This window comes from Aquila chrysaetos, chromosome 8, assembly GCF_900496995.4.
Source record: "Aquila chrysaetos chrysaetos chromosome 8, bAquChr1.4, whole genome shotgun sequence".
Lineage (NCBI taxonomy): Eukaryota > Metazoa > Chordata > Aves > Accipitriformes > Accipitridae > Aquila > Aquila chrysaetos.
In genome coordinates this window covers 21,922,517-21,943,615 of record NC_044011.1, presented here as the reverse complement: position 1 = coordinate 21,943,615, position 21,099 = coordinate 21,922,517, and the positions used below count along the sequence as shown (strand labels likewise).

The following is a 21,099-nucleotide window of genomic DNA, read 5'->3' as shown; positions in this document are numbered from 1 at the left end:
CCCCCCGGCCCCGCCGCGCTGCCGCCGCCGCCGGCAGCAGCGGCCCGAGCCCCCGCCCCCGCCCCCGGGGCTCGGCGCTGCGCCGCGCCGGCATGAGCGGCGGCTCCGCGCCTGCCCGCCAGCCGCTTCGCCCCGGCTGCCGGCGCCTGGCGGCGGGCTGAGGGCGCACAGAGGGCGGGCGGCGACCGCGGCGGCCGGAGCCCGGCGCTCCTTCCTTCCGCGCCCACAGCGCGGGGCCGGGGCCGGGGCCGGGCGGCGGCGGGGCGCGCCCCCTGCGCGGGGCGGCGGCGGTGGGCGGCCGGGCGCCCCCGCCCCGCTCTGGATGCTCATCGCGGCTGCTCGGGCCGGGGGGGTGGCTGCGGCTCCCCGGCGGGGGGCGCGGGCCAGGATGCCGGTGCTGGAGCGCTTCTTCCCCGCGGCAGAGCCGGGCAGGCGGAGGAGGACGGGGGAAGAGCCGATGCCCTTTCCCATGGGCAGCCTGCCCGGTTATCAGCAGGGGACCCTGGCCTGGGACTTGCCCGAGATGATCAAGATGGTAAAGCTCGTTTGGAAATCCAAAGGGGAGCTCCGCGGGGCGAAGCACAGAGGGGTTTTGGAAAGCGAGGATGCCCTGGGCGGTTCGGCAGGTAGGTTTCCCCCGCCCTGCTGCTCGGGGGAGCCGGCGGGCAAAGGCGGGCGAGGAACGGGGGCTGCGGGGAGCCGGGGCCGGGCAGAGCCGCTGGGGCCCGCGGGGCTGCCGCCGCCGGAGCGGGGCGGGTTGGAGAGGCGCGGGGCCGGGGAGCGCTGCCCGACGGGCGTCCGGGTTTAAAAACGTGCTTTTGGCAGCTCTCGCTCTCTCCCCCCGCGGACGCACACGCGGAGTTTGTGCCGGCTCGGGAAGCCAGGTCCGTTTGCTGAGGGCGCTCTCCCGTGCAATCTGTTGCGTGCTTTTACACGCGGGGTGGTAAAAGCTGAGCTAAAAACTAGAGCAAGCAGCTCCGCGGCTTTGAGGCTGACCTGAGCCAGGGCAGCTGGGCTCGGTGCCGGCGCGGGGGAGCCTCTCCCCGGCCCGCACGGAGCTCCGCAGCGGCGGCCCCGCGGTCAAGGTGCCGGGGGGGCGGCCGGGGGGTGCCCCGGGGCCGCCGGGCAGCTCGGCCGCTGCAGGAGCGGGGGTGGCTGCGCCCGCCCCAGCGCCGAGGGCTTCCCCGGTTGTTTTCGCTGCGGCTTTCTAAGCGCATGGCCTCTCCTCTTGCGCCGCCAAACTTCACCCTGATCTTGGAGTGCGCTTGGCTCGTTTCTCATGACCTTCCCTTGCTTCCCATCGGCAAAGCGGAGCGACACCCTTATGATTTGTGTGTTGCTAGCTAATATTAAAAACTCGAGACCCATTCTTGGAGTAACGCGGCCCCATCCCACTACTTTCTCTTTGAACGTGGTGTATTACTGGCTAAAGAGCACATGCTTTTTTATAAGCGGTATAAATCTTGCATGTCAGTTTTTTCCTAACTCAGTAACAGTGATGGAGCCGTACGGCACCATGTCAAATGCTTTATTGAAGTCCAGGTTAGACTTCTTGCATTTTCATTTGGTAGAAATGAGTTGTCATGTTAGCGCGGTACTTCTGATTAGTTGATACCACATCTTACCCCATGCTCCACGCTGCTTATGGTTCAAAACCTCTCGCCTTCTGTCGGAGGCAACTTCTTGCCTCCTTCGAAACCTCTTGATTTCTGTTGAAGTCAGGCTCATAGGCCTACCGTTGTCTCAGTATCAGTTGATAATTTTTTTTATTCTCCTGTCGTCGTACTACCGTGACTTAATAGACTTACTAAAACCGTGTGGCTCGTTCCTTCAGAACTCTGGATTATTTCATCTCTGCAACCTGGTCACTAAACTCTTCTGGTCTTCAAAGATGATGCCTTCATCTTTCTTTGCTGGACCCTTTATCGAAACCTAATTTACAGTATTTTGTACCTGAATAATATAATTTCTTATGTAGAATAACCTCACTGCAGGTATTTCAAAGTGCGTGTCTGTGTAGGTATGTATTCTCTGTGTGTGTGACTGTATATATAAACTTGAATAGTAAATAAGTATCTGTGTATCACTTTTGGATGCCCAGCGAGGATAGCTGGTTGATCATTGTATGTCCAATATTTCGGATGTTTGCAGTTAAACTAAGAAATATATGGCTCACTTTTGTTTTGAAAAAAGGAAGATATGTTCTCAGGCTCCGATGAACATGTACAACCTGCCACCCCACTCTTTGGGAATCACTTCAGTTTAAAAGAATAATAAGTAAGAGTGGGGTGGATAAAGAAAGAGGAGGTCAAATTGCTCTTTAAGACTTGGAGCAAATCAGCTGGGAATGTACTGTAGCCAACCAGGGAGATTGAGGTTTGTGTGGTGAATGGTGAGTGTTCAGAGATGGACCCTAATCAAACAGAACTTAAGAAATGCTGCATTGGTTACACTTCATGTATGAGTAATAGTGGTTTTTCAGTATGCTCGTGTTATATCTGGTGAAATTAGTTTCATTAGGTAACAAATGAGATTCGCCTTCAGATTCCTGGAGGCAACTAAAAATGTGCATGAATGTACAGAGACAGATTAGTCCACGAGCAGGATATGAGTAACTTGCATTTACTCAAGTGGCTATTACTCGTATCCTGTGAAGGGACAGTCCTCTTCACGGTGCCAGATCCTATTTCATAAGCTCAGTTGACTTGCACCAGTACAAATCAGAGCAGAAGATGACTCTAACTCTCAACACTTCAAATACGAATCATCAGACAGTTTCAGTGAACTAGACCTGGGTTGCTGGTTTTTCCTCCTCAGCAACAGTCATCCTAGTAGTTTTCCCTCTTGTGGTTTCATTTTAGTCACTTTAAGTACATTGGAGTATGTGGGAAAACCAGTAAATGCTGAAATCTAGTATACTTAAATAAGTGCAAAATCAAAGAATGCAGAAATGGGAAGAAAAGATAATGGTTTGGAAGGATCCGTAGTATGAGGGGCTCAGCTTCGTGTTTGTATGGTGTTTTGTACATGTTTGGCTCCTTTAAAAAAAAAAAACAAACCCTATATAACTTACATCTTACAAAAAGGCAGTACTTCAGTAGGAAATTGGGTTTCTTCAGGTGAAGCTAAAGCAAATAACTTCTGCTCAAGATACTGCTAGCTAGGCAAATAAAGGTTGATTGTTCAGTAGTGGAGTTCACAGCACTTTCCACATCAAGGGCTTTTTCATTTAAATTTCTAAGTGTTCATGTGATAACTCATGTTCTGTTATCACATCCTCATGAAACTACTTTGCTTACAGTAGAAGAGGAGGAAATAGATATGGATTCTGGAAGGAAACAGTCAGGATTTCTGCCTTCCTTGATCATGTTAATAGAGATTTAGCTAAGCAAATTCCCTTGTTCTAGCCTGAGTGATTGGACTCAGCTTTGGACTGGCTTTCTAGAAAGGAACAACCCTCTTAACCACAGGTAGCAAGGAGGAAGGAGAGCTATATCTGGACATGATGTCAGTTCTGTGGATGGCAATGTCTTGGGGACCTATACAGCCGTAATTCATACCGGATTCCTCTTTCCTGAGGTAGGAGTAGAGAGCTGCTAGAGAGAAAAACTGTCTGTGTGTCTTGGGCTCTCAAATAAAAGAGCTGTATCTGGGTCTTCCATCTTCTTGTTCCATATTGAGAATAAGCTACTCAATTTCTCTGCAGAAAAAAGTGTTGGCAATACATCATGCAGCATACAGTTGGGATGGACGAAGAACCCAGATCTTATAGAGACTGTCTGCCTGGGGTTTCTAATAATGATTTATTTTCCCTTCCAAAGCAGTAAAATTCACATCTTGAGCCTTCTCTTATTGCTGCACTGCCTTTTAAAGTTATTATCAATTAAGACTGCAGAACTTTATCCTGCTCCTGGCCTGTTGTTGCTTAGTAACTCTTTTTTCCCATTTCAATCCCTGACCAAATCAGCACAAAACTGTGATTTGGTGAAGTCGGTCTCTGGCTGTGCCAGAAGCCATTTCACATACTCAAACTGGCCATGTGATAGTAAGAAAGTGCAATAATGGAATATAATTTGAAAAGTGTTGGGTGGGAAATGGGTATAATTCAGTGTCATTCCTTAGAGTGTTTCAAATAGATTATTTGCAAGCCCATGCTTTTTACTTGAATAAAATAACAGCATGTGTTGATATTATTACAGTTGAATTATTCAACTAATTCTTAACTGAAACCATGTTGATCTCTAGGAGGCAACTATGTTCTGTTTATGACCCTAACTTTCTTATCACTCTCTCCTAGACTTCAGCAGCAGCTTTGCAGATTAAACAAACCTGATCGGGGAATGGGTACAGGTCTGCCTCCAAGAGTCTTCCTTATGAGCATTAGCAACCTGTTACATTTACAGTGATCATGCCAGATAACTCCAGTGAGAATTTCTGTACTGAGTCTTGCATGTGTGCAGACATGCAAGACTTTCAGACAAGGTGCAGAGGTACTTAGAATTATTGAGGTCCGTTGAGACACTGGTCTCTGTGGGTTTTTTGAAATAACTCTGAATGTTTTTTTCCACCTGTCTCAGTCTGTGGATGTTTTCTCAGAAACGTAGGTTCTGATTCATGCATGCATCACGTTCATTGTTAACTGATGAGTCCCTTTGCCATGAGGAGGAAAAACAAGCGGTACCACACATCACTCCTATTACAGTTTGCTGCTGGGAAAATTTCCCCCAATTATTGATGTGTCCATTTACTTCTCCTCTTCAATCAACTGTCTCCTTTCCAACTCAGTAATCTATTCAAACTTCTTTCCATTGTCCAAACTGACCTTGCTCTTTCAGACCTTACAGCTGCATGCTGAGCAATCTTGTGATATACCTATTAGAGAGGTCAGAGTTAAATCATCGGTGCACTTCAGTGATTGCTTGAAGGTCTTCCCTAAAGTTATTCACAAGACCTCCCAAAGACTCCGTTCTTCCATGATATCCAAGGAAACATGCCTTCTACTTAATTTTTCTTTTGCAATGAACAACTTTTATCATGCTGTGCAGTAGCTTTGCTGTGCATGTTAAAATAAACTTCATGCTTCCCCTTCCCATCATTACTTATAGAATCACAGAATGATTTGGGTCAGAAGGACCTTTAAAGATCATTTAGTCCAACCCCCATGCCATGGGCAGGGACATCTTTCACTAGACCAGCCCGCTCAAAGCCCCATCCAGCCTGGCCTTGAACACTTCCAGGGACGGGGCATCCACAACTTCTCTGGGCAGCCTGTTCTAGGGTGGATGTGCTGAACCATGTTTAGTTGTGACATCTTGAAACTCATGTGTGCTTTTGTAGTCCCACTGCAATAATTAATAATCATAAAATGCTTAAAATCTGGATCTGTGAATTACTGAGAAGCAAATGGGGGTTTGGCTAACAGCTTAGGAAGCTCAACATTTTGTGTAGTTGATGTTCAGCATGAAGGTGCCACAGATGTAGATCCCAGCAATAAATAAAACACAGGAGCTATCAAATGGTATTGTCTTAGCATCTTACCAGTCTCTTGTGTTATTCCTTAGATTGAAAACAGCTCTGTGTCCTACTGACAGATGCACAGCAGGCAGAAGGGCAGCTTGCTATATCTTTCTGAGGTTAGGTTTTCTTGTCTTTTTTTTTTTTTTTTTTTTTTTTTTTTTTTAAGGTTTGTGTTGAGACTTGTTAAATCCATTACACTTTACTAGGGACAAAGAATGTGAATTTGATAGAATAAAGCTACCTGTGGCAACCGTGATTGCTCTCTGACTGCTGTGTTGAAACTCCAGCCTCTGAGAGCAGGAAATATGCTCTTCTATTCTTGTGAAGAGCTGGTTAAATCAGTGGAACTGTGTGTGATGGTCTCATTAAGAACAGTAAAATTAGGCAGTATACAGTACCACTTCTATAGTGTGTGTATGTAGACCAAGCAATAAAAGACTTAGAATTCAGACCACATCTGTAGGTAGTGCTGTTCAAACATAACTCTTCAGTTTACTGGCTGAACATAGGTTAGTTATACATGTGATTTGGAGGTTTTTTTTCCAAAATACTTTACTAATTAGAGAATTGGCTTCAAAGATGAAAAAAAAAATTTTGAGACATTAAATCATGGTCACTGTTCAAATTCTGGTCCTTTCTTAGCATCTAACTCTTTATTTAGAAGTATTTTTAAAATGTAGTGTAGAATGAGAAGTTGAACTGATATTAGAAGTCTTTGGTTTTGAACATGTCAAAATGAGCTGATGTGTTTGTCAACCAAACTCTCTGTTTATTTAGGGGTTGAAAATTTTCATTCCACTCTACCTTTAAGTGCTTAACCACTCTCTCCTACTTCATTCTTATGTAAATTTTCTGTTGTGGATTTGTTAGAGTTTTGGGATATTCGGAATCATAGAATCATTTAGGTTGGAAGAGACTTTTAAGATCACCAAGTCCAACTGTTAACCTAGCACTGCCATGTCCACCAAAATAAGAGCTAGACCAGGGGTAAACAGTAGAGAAGAAATAATCTGAAAATCTCAATAATTTCTGAATGGTCTTTCAGTTCAGCCTTGCTGGCACATTTTTTGTTTGCGTTATTGTGAATGCTGGAAAACAAAATTTGTTTGCAGAAATACTTGGAGAAGCTCTTCAAGCAGCTGTTCAACTATGTAGAGCCACAACAGAAAGAAAAAGGTTACAATATAGAGTTAAGACTTCAGGATAAAGTTAGCAGGTAAAATGTAATTGCCCAGGTTGGGTGTTGGCCAGCATGCAGAAGGTAATGCTGCTGGTGTTCTAGAAAAGTGACAGAGGTTTTATTGATATGTCGACTCAGAGACGAATCAGCAGTCTGCTGAAAACTATAAACACAAATAGAGCAAATTCCGGTGAGCTGTAAAACGGTGGTGAGATCTGTTGCTTTCAGTGAAGCTCTTCTAAATCCAAGGAGCCAAAGATGTGGCTTTATGTATAAAAATAGTGTTTCTAAAGGAAAAGCTACTGCACTGTAATACGAACAGGCTTTTTGATGGTTTGGGGTTTTTTTGTATGCTTGTTTGCTTCATTAGGGTTAAATCTGATAGTTTTCCTTTATCTTTGGTAAATTGACTCTTAAGTGCTTTATACTCTGTGAAGAATTAAACTGATAAATGGCTACCAATAGAAAGTAGTGATATTAGCCATGCCTGCCTAGTGGTGATAATTTTCTGTACTGCTTAAATGTTGTGAGAGAAACATTTAAAATGCACTGCGGGAGGCTTGATACTGCATGTAACTTCCAATTCTTCTAAAGTAGGAGTAGAGCATTGTATGCAACGTGTTTGCTATTTCATCACTCCTTCATAACAAACTTACAGCTTGTGGTCTATCATACTTCTTAAAACTTGGATCCTGCTTGGATACTTGCATCCCAGACAGATTTCTGTAGTCCTGGTTTATGAAGTGTGAGTTTGTCTTTCCAGGCAACACAAGGAAAACGGTGCCTGTGTTACCATTTTCTCCGCTATGGTCTATTCCACCCCCCTCCCCAGAGCTCTGCATTCGGAATATGCTAAACCATGTTACTTACGATTGCTCACATGCTGCTTAACTGCTGTCTCATTTCCAAGGGGCATCTTTACGAATGGGCAAACTTGTCTGAATTGGAGTCATACTGCAGGAACTCCCCAGTGTAAGCTTTAGGTTGACTGAAAAAACTCAATTGACCTCAGGCTGTTTCTTTACAGCAATTAGGCACCTGGTTCTGGCCATGATGCTGTAAAACATGCTAGTCCTCATGTCTTCCCTTGGTCTGGACTAAAAAGGGCAAATCCTTAAAAGAAACCCTCTTGAGACTTCCAGCTTGAAACATGCTTTGACATTTGTTAAAAACTTTTTGTAAGTCATCCTAACCTTGTTCAAAAAGAGCATTTAGCCTGCTTAATTATGGGATAAGTTACAGTAACTTTTAAGTACTTGACTGGTTCTTGGTGTAGACTTGCAAACACAAGACAAAAATGTCTCAGCTCTTCATTTTTTCCTCAGCTTGCAACATAAAATTTCTTCTGTCACTGTTATGGCTACAAACAAACAAACTCTGTATGAGAGAAGGAATAGATCCTTCTTATTAGCTTCCTGAATAAAGCATACTTTTGGCTCTTCTGTGGACAGCCAACTATGGTTTTCCCTCTCTCCTCTTCAAATCACTGTAAGATCATAAGAGTTCCTTGTCTTAACCTGTCACCTGCTAGGAAGAGGCATCGTCCTGTGAAAGTTCCTGATGCTGCAAAGCTGAACATAGTGTGCTCTAAGGTGTGTACAAAGAGGAAGGTCCAACGCAACAAGGGTTTAGCAGGCTCATCATCGAGAGTATTGCTGTTAGATCTGCCCCATATTACAGTAGCAATAAAGGGGCAAAACCCTTCCGTTGCTCTTTGAACAGAATATCCTGAAGTTCAGGTATCCTTCAGAGTTCTCTCAGAAAATGAAATTTTTTAAATCATTTAGCAGAGGTTGCTTGCAATCCTCGTGTGTGCTGCCCTGCGGGAGCACTCCCCTGTCCAGGGAGCTGAGGACCTGGTTTAGATTGCACTGAAGCCAGTGAGAGTCTTTCCATGGACATGGATGGGCTTTGTTCTAAACCGGGATGTTCAGTGGTACTTCTAGGTGAAACCCTGCGGGAGGCGTACTCTTAAGTGTCTCTTTACACACAGGAGACCATTTGGAGAAATTGCTGTAAACTTCCCCAGCTCTGATCCCTTCTGAAAGGGAAGCATGTAAAGCTCCGCTTCCCTTGGGAGAGTATGAAATTCTTTCCTCTGTAGCCAGCTCTGGCTTGCGTGGAGGTAATGCCCTTCAAATATTGTTATCTCAGCATTCTCCTGCTATCCCTGACCTAAGATAAGGGCTAAGTATTAACTCTGAGGCCTGGTTAAAAGGTGTTCTCTGCAGCTGCAGTTAGAAATGAAGCGGTAACCTGAAGGGTTTTCAGAATGCACTGTGCTGTGGCAGGCGTTGCTTCATTCCCCGTTGCTTAAGCACTGCCTTGAGATTGAAAGTTTTGTTTTCAGCTGCTGGAATTACAGATCAACCAGAATAACTCTAAACTAGGTACTACACAGTAGTGTTTGAACACTGCTCTTGAAAGTTAAATTGTAAAGTAGGTTCATCTAAGTAGAAGGATTTAGTTTTAAGCTTGGTGGAAACTATGTTCCAAAACAGTCAAAAACTAGTGTGTTGCACAGATGTGCCAGGTGAATATTTGATTAAAAATCATACAGAATAATTGGAAAATGCAGGCACAGAACATTTCTTAAGCCACCGAATTTTGACAGGTGCAGAGAACACCTTAAGTGCACAGTCCACTAGCCTGTTTTTAATAGCTGTTGGCTAAGTTCTTCCTTGTCCAGTAAGAAGTGCTTCTCTGAACAAGCTTTCCGTTAGTTAAGGTTAGCAGCAGTTAGTCCTTGGGGGGTTATCTGCGCATATATCTCAATTATCAGGAGACCTGGTTCAGTGAAGCACCCAGGTGCTTACCCAAATAGCTGTGCGTTCCAAACTTTGCTTATCCAAACATCTTCCAAACAGTTCATGTGTGTAAAACTGAAGTTGGAAACCTCCGAATTGTAGGCTTTCATGGAAGATTTATTTCCTGCTTCCAGCCTGAGTGCATATACTGCAGGAGCAGCTGCCTTCACAGTAATTCGGCAATTGCGTTTCTAATTCCAAATGGAACTGAGAGAATAAAGGGGTGAGAGAGACTGGGCTCCTGTGAAATGCCGAAAAGAGTGATTTGATCCAGCTTGGGTTTTGCATGCAGGTTTGTCTCATTAAAAGAAGGGAGGGGAAAAAAAGAATTCTGTATGCCCTGCTTGCAGATTACTTTAACGATTCAGATGATGTTCAAGCACACTAACAGCGAGAAACAGAAAACCGCGTGTGAGAGATTCTGAACTTTATACATGCTGCACAGCTATTACACTTGCTTTCTCTTCTTCCTGGAAGCACTAGTGAGCATACGTTTCGTGTTCTCATTTGGGAACTAAAGCTAACTGAATAAATTAGTGCTGGCAATAGCTCAGGGCCTTTCTTGAACTCCAGTTCAGTGTGTGTAAAAGAGGTGTGTTGCTCTCCATGACCACTGGAAAAGAGACTAAGCAGAGAAGAATTTACTGCACAGCTGAGAACTACAGCCCTAAAATGGCAGAGGAGCGAGGCTTTTAGGTGAGACAGTGTCAGCATATGCTTCCAAGCGAGGTCAGTTTCAACATCCTGCTTAGAGTCAGCAGACTGAAAGCTCTGAAGAAAGCAGAGCGGTGAGGAACGTACAGGAGACTATGGGGCAGGAGTTGGAAGGAGAGAAGAGGAATTTCTCTAGTGCTGTTCAGTGCACCAGCATGTCTCACTTACTTAAGTTTAGTCCCAAGTTCCCTCCTTGCCAGTCATGAATAAGGCAACGATCACTGCTATATACCAGTGCTGGCACAGCCTTTTCCCCACCTTCTTTCTGTCAAGCAGTCCTGCCCTCTTACTGGAAACCATAATTACAGCTGTGGATCAAGGGCATGGTGACACAGATAAGCTGGGCTTGATGCAGTTGTGCATTGACTCTCAGAGACTTTTTTTTTTTTTTTTAAGGAGCATCTCATGAATGTTGTGAATTAGCAGCTTTTCTAGCTTCATGCATCTCAGCCAAAGTGACAGAAAATAGCAAGGAGAGCAACTCAAGTTATGGCAGCATGGGGGCTCATGTTGAAGACATGCTGCAGGCATGAGGATAGAGGAGCTGTTACAGGACTACACTAGCTCGGCTTCATGAGTAATCAGAAGATTTCGGTATGATATCTTCTGTTTCTTTCTCAATGCTAGTTAACTTATGGTAGAAGTGAAAGGAATAGTAGGACTTAACTGGCTAGTGCAAATAACATACTGCATGCAAGGTGAAGTGCAGCAAATAATATTAAGTAGTTTAAGACAGAAGTGTGCTTAAAGACCCTCTTTTGCCTGGAGAGAAAATAAGAGAATCGGGAGGAAGGGATTTTCCTATCTTAACTAGAATGGAACTAGTGTTCACTGGGTGGTCTGCATGGCTTACCCACTTGGTGTACTCAGGAGAAATGTATTATCTTAGACAAGATTTCACAGATCCTTGGTAGAACCTGGATGCTCAGACCTCCCTTAGTAATTAGGTCTGAAGTTCTGGTTCATTAAGATACAAATCTGATTTTAAGTGTCCAAGAAGCTCCCTGATTAATATCAAATAAGTGCTTAAGCTACCTACAGAATCCAGTGTTCTGGTTTTCTGAGTTGTAAGATGGTATCTGTAAAATGTGATCATCTACTGAAGGTGTGTAGCTATTAAATCATTGTTACATTAAAGAGATGGAATTCAGAATAAAGTTATAACCTCTAACTAGGCAGACTGCAAGCTCAGTTAATTTCCCAGTGGAACAGCAATAGAATAGATCTTCCCTTCCCCCATTGCCAGCACTGCACATCATTAAATATGTACTTAGTAGCTGGCAAAACAGACTAAAAGTTAAACTAACTTTGCTAATAATGGGCTGGAATTCTCATAATGAAAATGCAAGGTACCTTATTTAAATGTTGGCCCCTTGACAGAATCGGCAACACAAGCCTCACAAGACTGTCACTAATCTTTTTGTAGGTGCCCTGTAGCCAAAAATGTGCTGATGTCTGGTTTTGCACAGACTGGAGACCTGGGAGATTATATGTTTTGAATAGGATCAAATGACTAGAAAGGGAAAGCACTCTATACTTAGCTCTCTTGTCATACAGACAGACATGTTTTGCATGTGACCTTGTTAACAGCATGAGTTAAGAGCAACACTACGAAGTAGAGGCAGAGCTACTGAAGCTTAGATCATAATTGAGAATTTGTGTTCTTCTGGTCACCTGCTTAACTTTTTTTTTCCCCTGTTCTCCCATTTAGACTTAGTGACTTCAGTTTTCATGCTGACTCTAGATCCAGTGAAGAGATGAGGGTGAGAAAGTGTAAGACAGCTAGAAGATCCAGTCTCCTGGTCCAGTTCTCCTCCACGTTAGAAATCCAGAACACCAGTTTGATACAGGATTTATTTTTCACGTCACTGTCAAGTCCTCCTTTTCTCTTAGTCATTTGTTCTCCTTTCCTGCTGTCCTGGCGTACTCCTCAGCCACCATCCCTTTGAACATCTTTCCAAATTACTATGACCAGGCTGACTACCTCACTACAAATTAATTGTCTTCTTTTGCAATGCACACCTATGTCTTCAACTTAACTGACTCCCAGAACTGCAATCTTACTTGCCTCTTCTCAGGCCTTTTACATCTTCCCCTCCTGCAGCCTCCACCTCTCTGCACAGCAGATTTTCACTGATGCTTCTTTCAACAGAAGATTGACATGCCCTACCCCCCCGCCTTCCTCCTTGTTACAGGCAGAATTTTACTTACTGCTCCTTTCCTTTACCAAAGGACAGCACATGGTAGAGAAGACTGTGTCCTGTTGGAGTCTGCAGACAGTTACTCTCCCCTACAAATACAGCTTTCACTGTCACTGTGTGAATGGCTTGTGAAATGCCTCACAAATGTCTAGTCCCTAGCTCAAGTGACTAGAACTCCTATTTTTCCCCGGATAATCACCCCACACCTTCTTTTAGTTAGGGTAGATGAAGCTACTGGGACGACTGTCACCATGCAAAGGCATGCATGCTACCAACCAGCAACTATTTAAATGATGTGTCTCAGCCAGGAGGTGTATATTCTTTGCCCTGGGGGAGCAAGGAGAGAGTGGGTACCGAAACTTAATTTTCTATGAAAATCTCATTATATTCTGGATCTCGAACACTGCAACCACCAAAACCATATGGCTTGTAGGAGTCAGCAGCTTTCCCAGGTGAACTGGCAAGGTGCTGCCAGTAGAAGCTTGTTTGGCTTTAATACTGTTGCTCAAAAGTTCTGTTCCTTTTCCCAGAAACATCTTTTTATCAAAAGGGCCTCAGCCTCATGTGAGGAAGCACAAGTAGGAAATACAACAGCAAAACTTTGTATCTGTCCCACGTTGCACTTAGAGTTGGAGGCTGATAAAATAACACAGGACCCTCTGAGCCACACACAGAGGCAGAAGTGGAAGGAGCAGAGATCAAATAATATGAAGCAGCATGACAGTAAAAAGAAAAGCATGTAAAAATATGAATGCCAGACAGATGGCTTGGGGGGTTGAGTGCAGCTAATCCATGGGAAATCAGAACAGTTGGATGACTGTTTTAAAATCTTTTAAAACAGCAATTTAATCGGACTGGATAAGGAGAGCGCAACAATAAGCCACATTGGCATGAGGAAATAATGACTTTTTAGACATTACTTATGTAGTGCTGTAGGACATCACAAATCTAAGTAGCCCATCTTACTTGAATGCTGTATGAATCAAAAACTTCTTTGAAAGCAAGGGTGTGTATCACCTCCACTGCAGGCTGGCATCCTTGAGGATAAAATAAGAAAATGCTTTCTTTAAGCCTTGATGATGCATGAATAGATGTCTGTGGACAAACTTCTTATAGAAACAGGAGTTGGTGGAAGGTGGCCAGTGAACAGGAGGCAGCAGTGCACAAAAGAGGTGGCATTCTCTCCCCTTTGGGGACAGGAGTACTTGTTCTTTGGAGGGGAGGGGGAGGTGGAAGAATTAAATCTATTTTCTCTGTTATTTCTCTCCCTCTGTTATAAAATGTAAAATCTGCAAACACAGATGTTACAATGGAACCAGGGAAGAGCTGGGCAAATATTTAATTTTGCTGTCTCTGTTTACAGGATGTTTCCATGAATTAAGAAACATGGGGGAAATTATAAAAAAAAAAAAAAAAAAAAAAAAAAAGAGCTGCCTGCCAGCTCCTGTTCTCACGCCTTGAGTGGTGTATCTTCCTGCTTGCTTTGACTGGAAAGCCACACCTGAAAGCATGACCAGCTGAGAGAGGCAAGAAGTCAAGCTGGTGGAGCCGCAGATTGTGATTATCCTAAATCACCAGTGACAGGCTCTGAAAATGCAACTGCAAACTGTTACCACAAGAGATGGCTTTCAAAGAGCGGTCTCCACTGCTTGACAAGATACCTGGGAGAGATGGGAGGAGGATAGGTGACCACTGCGATGGCTTTTCTGTATGAGTCTTAGAAGATGCAGGGTGGGGGAGAGAACTGACTTTATTTCCTTTTTAGCTACTGAAGGCATGAACGGGTTTACAGGAAAGGTGCTAGGGGTTTTTTTGGAGGGGTGGAGAACAAAGACTCTGTGTGTAACTTAATGCCTTCTGGGGGAAGTCAGCTAGCATTTAGAGCTCTTAGATTCCAGTGTGCAACAGATCAGAAATGAGCTTGGAGTGTCAGCCGTCAAAATACACACAGAAACCACTTTAAGGAAGCATGAATTATGCATGAGGCACTCAGAAGTTGCTCAGGGCTAACGTGTTGACATGTCACAGGTGATCTGTGCATCAGATCCGTGGTGGTCTGGTGGTGCCTTCTTGCTGTGTGGCAGGGGGTTATGTTTCCTGGGCTGCAGGAAGACATGGAGATTGAAAGCAGACCCACCTCTCTGGCTTGGGCTGCTCAGCACATCGAGAATATAGTTGTACAGAGCTAAGCAGGGCCACAAATGGGGAATCAAAAGGAACAGTCTTCTTTCCCTGCAGATGCAGACCTCTTTGTACAGCAGAGTTAAGCAACTTCAGGCAGGAGAGATTTTGAGCTGCTGTGGCACCTTTCCAGGAGCTAATAAGAACTTGAAATAGAGCCCAAGCCCTAAATGCACTTTCTTTAGGCTCAGAGTGGCAGCTTTTCTTACTGCTGTAATTCAACAAGAAAAAGCTTATAATCTTGTCTTTGAGTTTCTAGCTTTGAAACTGGATGGACTTAGAGAGCCTTTGTGTTAGTTAACAGGTAAAATGAGGGCCAAACCCTCTTCTCGTTCTGGATTTACTTTGCCATCAGTGCTGATCTCCAGTACAGAAATTATTATGCCTACTAGCGAGGTGAAAACAGAGTTTGTCTTATAGTGTCCTGTAACAGTTCACCTCTAAAACCAGCCTGCAGCATGTGGGTACAGATGGATGATAACTTTGGAAACCACGGTGGTAGGTTCAAGTTACTGCCTCACAAGTTCATTAGTCAGGTTAAATAGCTTATTTTGCATTAAAGGAGGGTGGGTGTCTTTGCATGGTACCTTCAGCAGCATGGCAGTTACTTCGTAAATCAATATACACTTCAAAGTACCATCACTTAATCTTCTTCATACTTGAAGGTTGGTGACCGCCTGGAAGACTTTGCATTGTTGAAAGCAGTGGCCTGTTACCAAGACCAGCTACCAGTACTGTTGTTGTAATAGAACAGACTGGGCCCCGTATTTTGTAACTGACTCAACCCTTCCCAGTTTCCCTGACTGAACCAGAGTGAACCAGAAGGGAAAGTTTTTCACTGTCTGACCCCATTTTGGCTGCTTGAGGCCCAGTAAATCACAAAGTAAAGCCAACATTGTAAGAATCACTCAGCTGAAGCTCTGATCCTTCCTCAGAAACATTTAATTTACTGATTTTTAGCTTTCATTTTTTAAAATATATTTTTTCCTTTTGCAAATTTTAAAACAAGGAAGAGTAAAATGGCAGTTGGCCAGCAAATCTGACTTCTCGGGTAAACAAACACAAAAATCAGTTTCTAGAGATGCACATTATTCTATACATTCAGAAAAAAATGATCAAAGTTTAAGATACTTGTTCCCTTTGTGTTTATTCTGATGGTAATTAAAATCTTTCAAGCGTGACTTTAATGAAGTGTTCTTTCTGTCCCTCTGTCCAGTAGGGCCCACTCTGCCCCACTTCATGCTAGCAAATGAATGGGAGAAAGGAGCTGAGCCTGCCAGGGCCTCTTGGAGTTTCATGAGAAGCTGAGGCACGATTAGAAACTGCAGAAAGGAGACCAGGAACTTTTATGTGTCAGTGAGAAAGGATGGCGGGTTTAGAAACAGTGTGTGTAGAATGTAAGCCAGAAAAAAAAAAGGGTTTAAACTTTTGAAGATCTAGCTTCTGTTCCTAGGCATGATAGAAATAAAGACCTAATTGAGCAATAAAAAGTGCTTATTGGAGTTGGCTAGGGTGTCGTCACTTGTAAAGGATTACTAACAACAGGATGAGGATTTTTTCCTCTGCAGGGAAGAGAAATTAAGGAATATAAAATACACGGCATAATACAGTCACGATCATTTGAGATGCACATATGTATAACATCCTTTAGCTTCCTTCTGACTTTTGCGTTCATAAAACATTTCCGCAGTTCTGGTGAGGAAGGGAGGAATAAAAGCTCAGCACTGTGAATGAGCGGTACCTTCTCTGTCGCTTGTGTATGTCAGTGCTGCTTTGGTATTTTAAATCTGTAAGGTCTTGTCTCTGAAGTGCAGGTAAGCTGTGTCAGGCAAGGCTTTCTGCTCAGTGATAGTCTTGATAGCTCAGAGTAACTCGCAAAATAAACAGTGCTCCCCATCCTTTACTGTTCATGCTGTTAATAAAACCCGATCTTGGAGGTTGCCCTGTTGTGCAACCGAGATACCTGTGCCCTATTATGCTAGGCACTGTACAGGTGAAAAACACCCTACACTTATTAGATTCCAGAAAACTGAAAAGAAAATCTAAATAAACAAATGTAATCAATGGATGTGTTTGGAGCTGTTCTCAAATAACAACTACGATTTGTAAGACTAACTACTTTGCTCAGCAGTAAGTAGTTGTAGAACTGGATTTTAAGGAAAGACTGAAGGAAACCAAATTGCTCAGCTGCCACAAATACCCTGCTCTGTTCCTGTAAAAGAACATAAACCAACAACTAATAAAAAAAAAAAGTTTTATTAACTGTTGGAAGAATTATTTCTATCAGCATTTCCCAGTAAAATTGAAGTGACTTAATTCCCAAACTTTCTTTCAAAAAAGGCGTTTTTTCAGTCTGTTGGAAGTTGGCCACTAAATGTGTCTGTAACACATTAGGCACTGTTTTTCAAAACACCTTGTGGACTGCTAATTGGGGTTTGCATAATACCGCAAAATTGCAGGCATTCCTTTGAAATAAGTAGGAATGAAAACTGCTTTTCTGGGGTAAAAGAAAAAGGAATTTTTTATTTTTAACAAAAAGCCCTAACAAAAATCCTTTGTTTGAATATGTTATAATTATTGTTTGCTTTTTTTTCCTGAAGAAATTAGAATCATTTGAGGAAAAGTTTCTAAGCAGTTTTGAGTTACACAAGTTCAAGGGGGCCTTGTACATACAGTACTACTGTTCAGGCCAAGAGGTAAACAATTATGAAATGCCTTTGAAATGCAGGGTTGGTAAGGCTTTTCAAGGTTACGTATTTTGTCACTGAACACAACAGTAAGTTGTTGGAAGCAGCAGTGAGTGATACTTAACTTATGCACAGATGTGCAAATGAAAAAGTTATGAAATTTAATAGCTCAGGGTCCAAATTCTTAGCTATAACTCCCTGTTGTAAATCTAACTTACACTATAGGGACTGGGGCAGGATAAAAAAAAATAAAATTATTCTTTTAATTATAGAAATACACTTGCTTTGTCAAAATTCAGACTTACTCTGCTCTTTGGCTGGTGAGTTCATACACATTTCAGACCTGTCTGTCCTGCAGATCTGGGGCTGTACTGGGTTTGGGCCTTAAGGTGTTTTTAGGTAGAACGGGATCGAACCAGAGCTAGCACAGAAAAGCATTAGGCTGCATTCTCTACTTCTGTCCTTTCTAACCATTGGATCACTCTGAGCTGTGGATCCTTTTCCTGGCTTTGAATTTTCAAAATGTCAGTCCAAGCAAGCTGACATTGGTTGTTTCCTAAGTGTCCAACAACTTACCATGACTGGACATGGGTAGCAACTCTTAACAAAGGGAAAGCTGGAGAAAGCCAGTTTCAGAGCATCACGAAAGAGTGGCTGGGTGCAGAAGAGAGCCAGTCCTATCCAGTTAACTCTTATTTCTGTCCTGAAATTCTGAAAGTGCAGTTGTAACATCTCATCATGCTCTGGGTGATGTTCCCAGCCTGAAAGCATGAACATTATATTTCCAAATCTGTTTCACCTCGCTGCATGATTCTGTATTTAATGAAATACGGCAAAAGGAAAGCTTTTAGGCAAGCAGATGTGCTGGATGCTAATAGAGTTGGAAACTTACACTGTATTTACCAACGAGAACAGTCTCTTATGGTCGGAAGCTCAGTACAGCAAATAATATGGTAGCTTGGAGAACAGAGAGGTGTCGGGGAAAGGAGAATTTTTTGTTTCAAGTGTCAGGTTTAACAGTGCTTTTGCTTATATCTAATAAATATCTAATGCTTGTATCTAAGACATGGTATTTCAGACTTGTATAAAGAAGGCTTTAAATGAAAAGTACATATCCTTCACGTTAATCAATTACACAAAAATAAGGAAAGAAAATTACCTTTTGTTATATTTGAAGCACAGGAGGAGGCGGCAAGGGCAGATTAGCAGGGCTTTGTGCAGCAGTGCCTGTGTATGAAATAAACAACTTTTGACAGGAAGATTACAAAAACTGAAATCATGAAGAGAGAAAAGCTGTTGCTAAATGGTAAGCGTGAATTTGCTTTATTTACCCACCATTTTCCTTCTGCTTAAACAGAGGTACATTCCAGGTTCTTGGAGATTTTAATCTTCCTTGAGCTGTGGAAGGCTTTGTCACCTGTGAGGCAAACACATGTTTACACAACCTGTTGGGTGGGAGAAGCCCCCTGCCCTCTCATGCGGTGCCCCATGGGCTCCACCGTGCTGCTAATGCTGGAGTGCGGAGTTTGTGCATGCCAGTGGCTGGCAGCGCTAAATAGGTTGCAGAAAGAAGGAGTGCCCGGTGCTGTATATCTTTAACTTTACACATCTCTCTTGAAAAGACAGGCAGGTGAACGAAGGAAATGCAGGAGGCCACAGGTGGAAAAACATCCTGAGGAGAGAAAAAATTCCTTCTTCTAATGAGAGGTTTTGTCACTGAGCCGCGAACTTCAGAAAATAATGATGAGTGGCCATAGGTGTCTACTAAGCACAGAATTTGCTTTAGATTGAAAACAAGAGCAGGAAGAGTAAAAAAATCTCTCCAGAAGAGCACAGCATGCACCTGTTTCTCTTTACAGCAGTGATGAGAATATCATCATCCTCTCCATAGAGTTCTTGTGAGTGTAAGGGTGAGAATCACGGAAAATAATCACATAATGACCCAAGCTTTCCTTTCTTACAGTTCTGTCTTATTTTCTCTCATCCTGATAAAAGACTATAAAGAATGAAATATGTAATAAGCATACTCCTGACTTAAAGTACTTCCATTCATTCACTTACTAGTTCTATGGAAATTTATCTGTTCAGAATTACAAATAGCAGAGATGCTAGTGATTGTAATTAACTGGAGATAACACGTCAGTATGTCAGCACTTTTTTTAAAAACTTCCATTTCTGTTATGGAGTTTCAGAAAAATCTAGAAAAGCAGAGGAATATAATTGTTTGCTGTCACAAGAGGTGCCTTTGCAAAATTTGTATTGCAGTGCAGTTTCCTGTTGCAGGCGCACCCATGGTTCAGATACATTTGGTTCTTGTGTTTCTTATTTTAGACCCACTTCTTAGAAATTGCAGCAGGGGGACCCCAAAAGGCAGATAAACCACACACTGAGAACAGTGTCTTCTGAGAGCTGGAAGAAAGTTTTCTTTGCTTTTTGGTTTTTCTAGCACTTTACTTGTTTCACCTACAGTTTCTGGGTTTGGCCCATACTAATTGAAATGCATGCTTACACAAAAGCCTGAAAAGAAGTCTTATCTCAATATTGTTTTGAGGACATGAAGGCCGTGAATCATACAAGGCCTGTTTACATGATCCTTGACTGGATTTGGACCAAAATAAGTGGTCGGCCTTAGCAGTCTACCTTACTTATGTGGAACAGTCAAAGCCATAGATGTTAATATGTGTGCTCGTATAGAAATGTCTTAAAGTAATTTTACTCCTGACCTGAATATGGTAGGTTTGTTTAATTTTATCATAGCCCATTAAAGTTCTTTACCTAAAATCTAGTGGAAACTGAACAAAAATACTGAGATGGATTATTCCCTCGGTATTTCCAATCCAGCCAAAATGTGATTTAACTTTCTTTGTGACTCTGCTGAGACCAAAAATGTTGCCTTTCCATTAGCCTACTCCACCTAAAGGCAAGAAATTAAAGCAAAACCATATCTCCAGCAATGAAAGCTGTTCATTCTAGCACTAATTCCATTAAGCAAGCAGAACTTCATGTAGATATGAAAATGCACTGAACGTTGTCTAGGCAAATCATAGCATTCCTCAGTTAGCTGAGTAAACTGTCATATTGAATCAAACTGCACTTTCCACACACACAATTGAAAGATCCTTTTTTTATTCCCTTATTGTTGAAAATCCTCGTTTTCTCTTGTTGCATATAGCTGCTGTGTGGGTGCAGTGAAGTAGGAGTATTAGATACTTCACAAGAGTGGTGATCTTTACATTTACATTGTGTGACTGAATTTGGAAAGACAACAGGAGCCTTTAAATTAGTATTCATTCGTTTCAGATAGCAAAGATTTATAGATTTAGGCAAGCTGACAAAGGATGTTTTCCTGTCTTGCAATGGGTTTGTACAGCCTGAAAGTATCTCACATACCGCTACTCAAGAATGTATGAGGTGGTAGTTAATGAACTGTGGTAAGCTCTAAGTTAGTAAATATTCAGATAGGGGCACCATGCTATGGAGCTCAATGAATTTGACCACAATTATTATATAATTACTGTGGTCATCACTGGTTTCTGAGTTTTGACTTCACAAAGCATAGTTGTGTACTGTTAGTAGTTGCTTGCTAGGGGGTTATTTAATTAGTCAAGTTTAAACATAACTTACTATGAAAAGCAAATGTTTTAGTATGTTTCGGTTTTCCTGAGTTAAGACTGGGAAAGTATGAATTTACAATGAGAAAGCATAGTGAAAGCTAAAGTATTCTTGGGTAATATCCAGAAAATAGGTTTCTGCTGAAAACCTGTTCAGATGTCTTTTTTCCCTTGGTACTGTTGAACTAATAGCCTTTAAAT

General features: G+C 42.7%; 1 protein-coding gene across 2 annotated transcripts in view; it reads left to right on the top strand.

Annotated features, from left to right (window-relative positions):
- Positions 1-21,099, top strand: part of PDE7B (phosphodiesterase 7B) — a 180,843-nt gene that overhangs the window by 98,109 nt on the left and 61,635 nt on the right. The window contains exon 1 of one of the 2 annotated variants that reach the window (XM_030022456.2): positions 120-626. The exons of the other annotated variant lie outside the window; for it this stretch is intronic. Coding sequence (XP_029878316.1) covers positions 323-626 — 304 coding nt within the window. The 5' untranslated portion in view covers positions 120-322. Of the gene's footprint in view, positions 1-119; positions 627-21,099 lie in introns of those variants that run through there. 2 annotated transcript variants of the gene reach the window in all.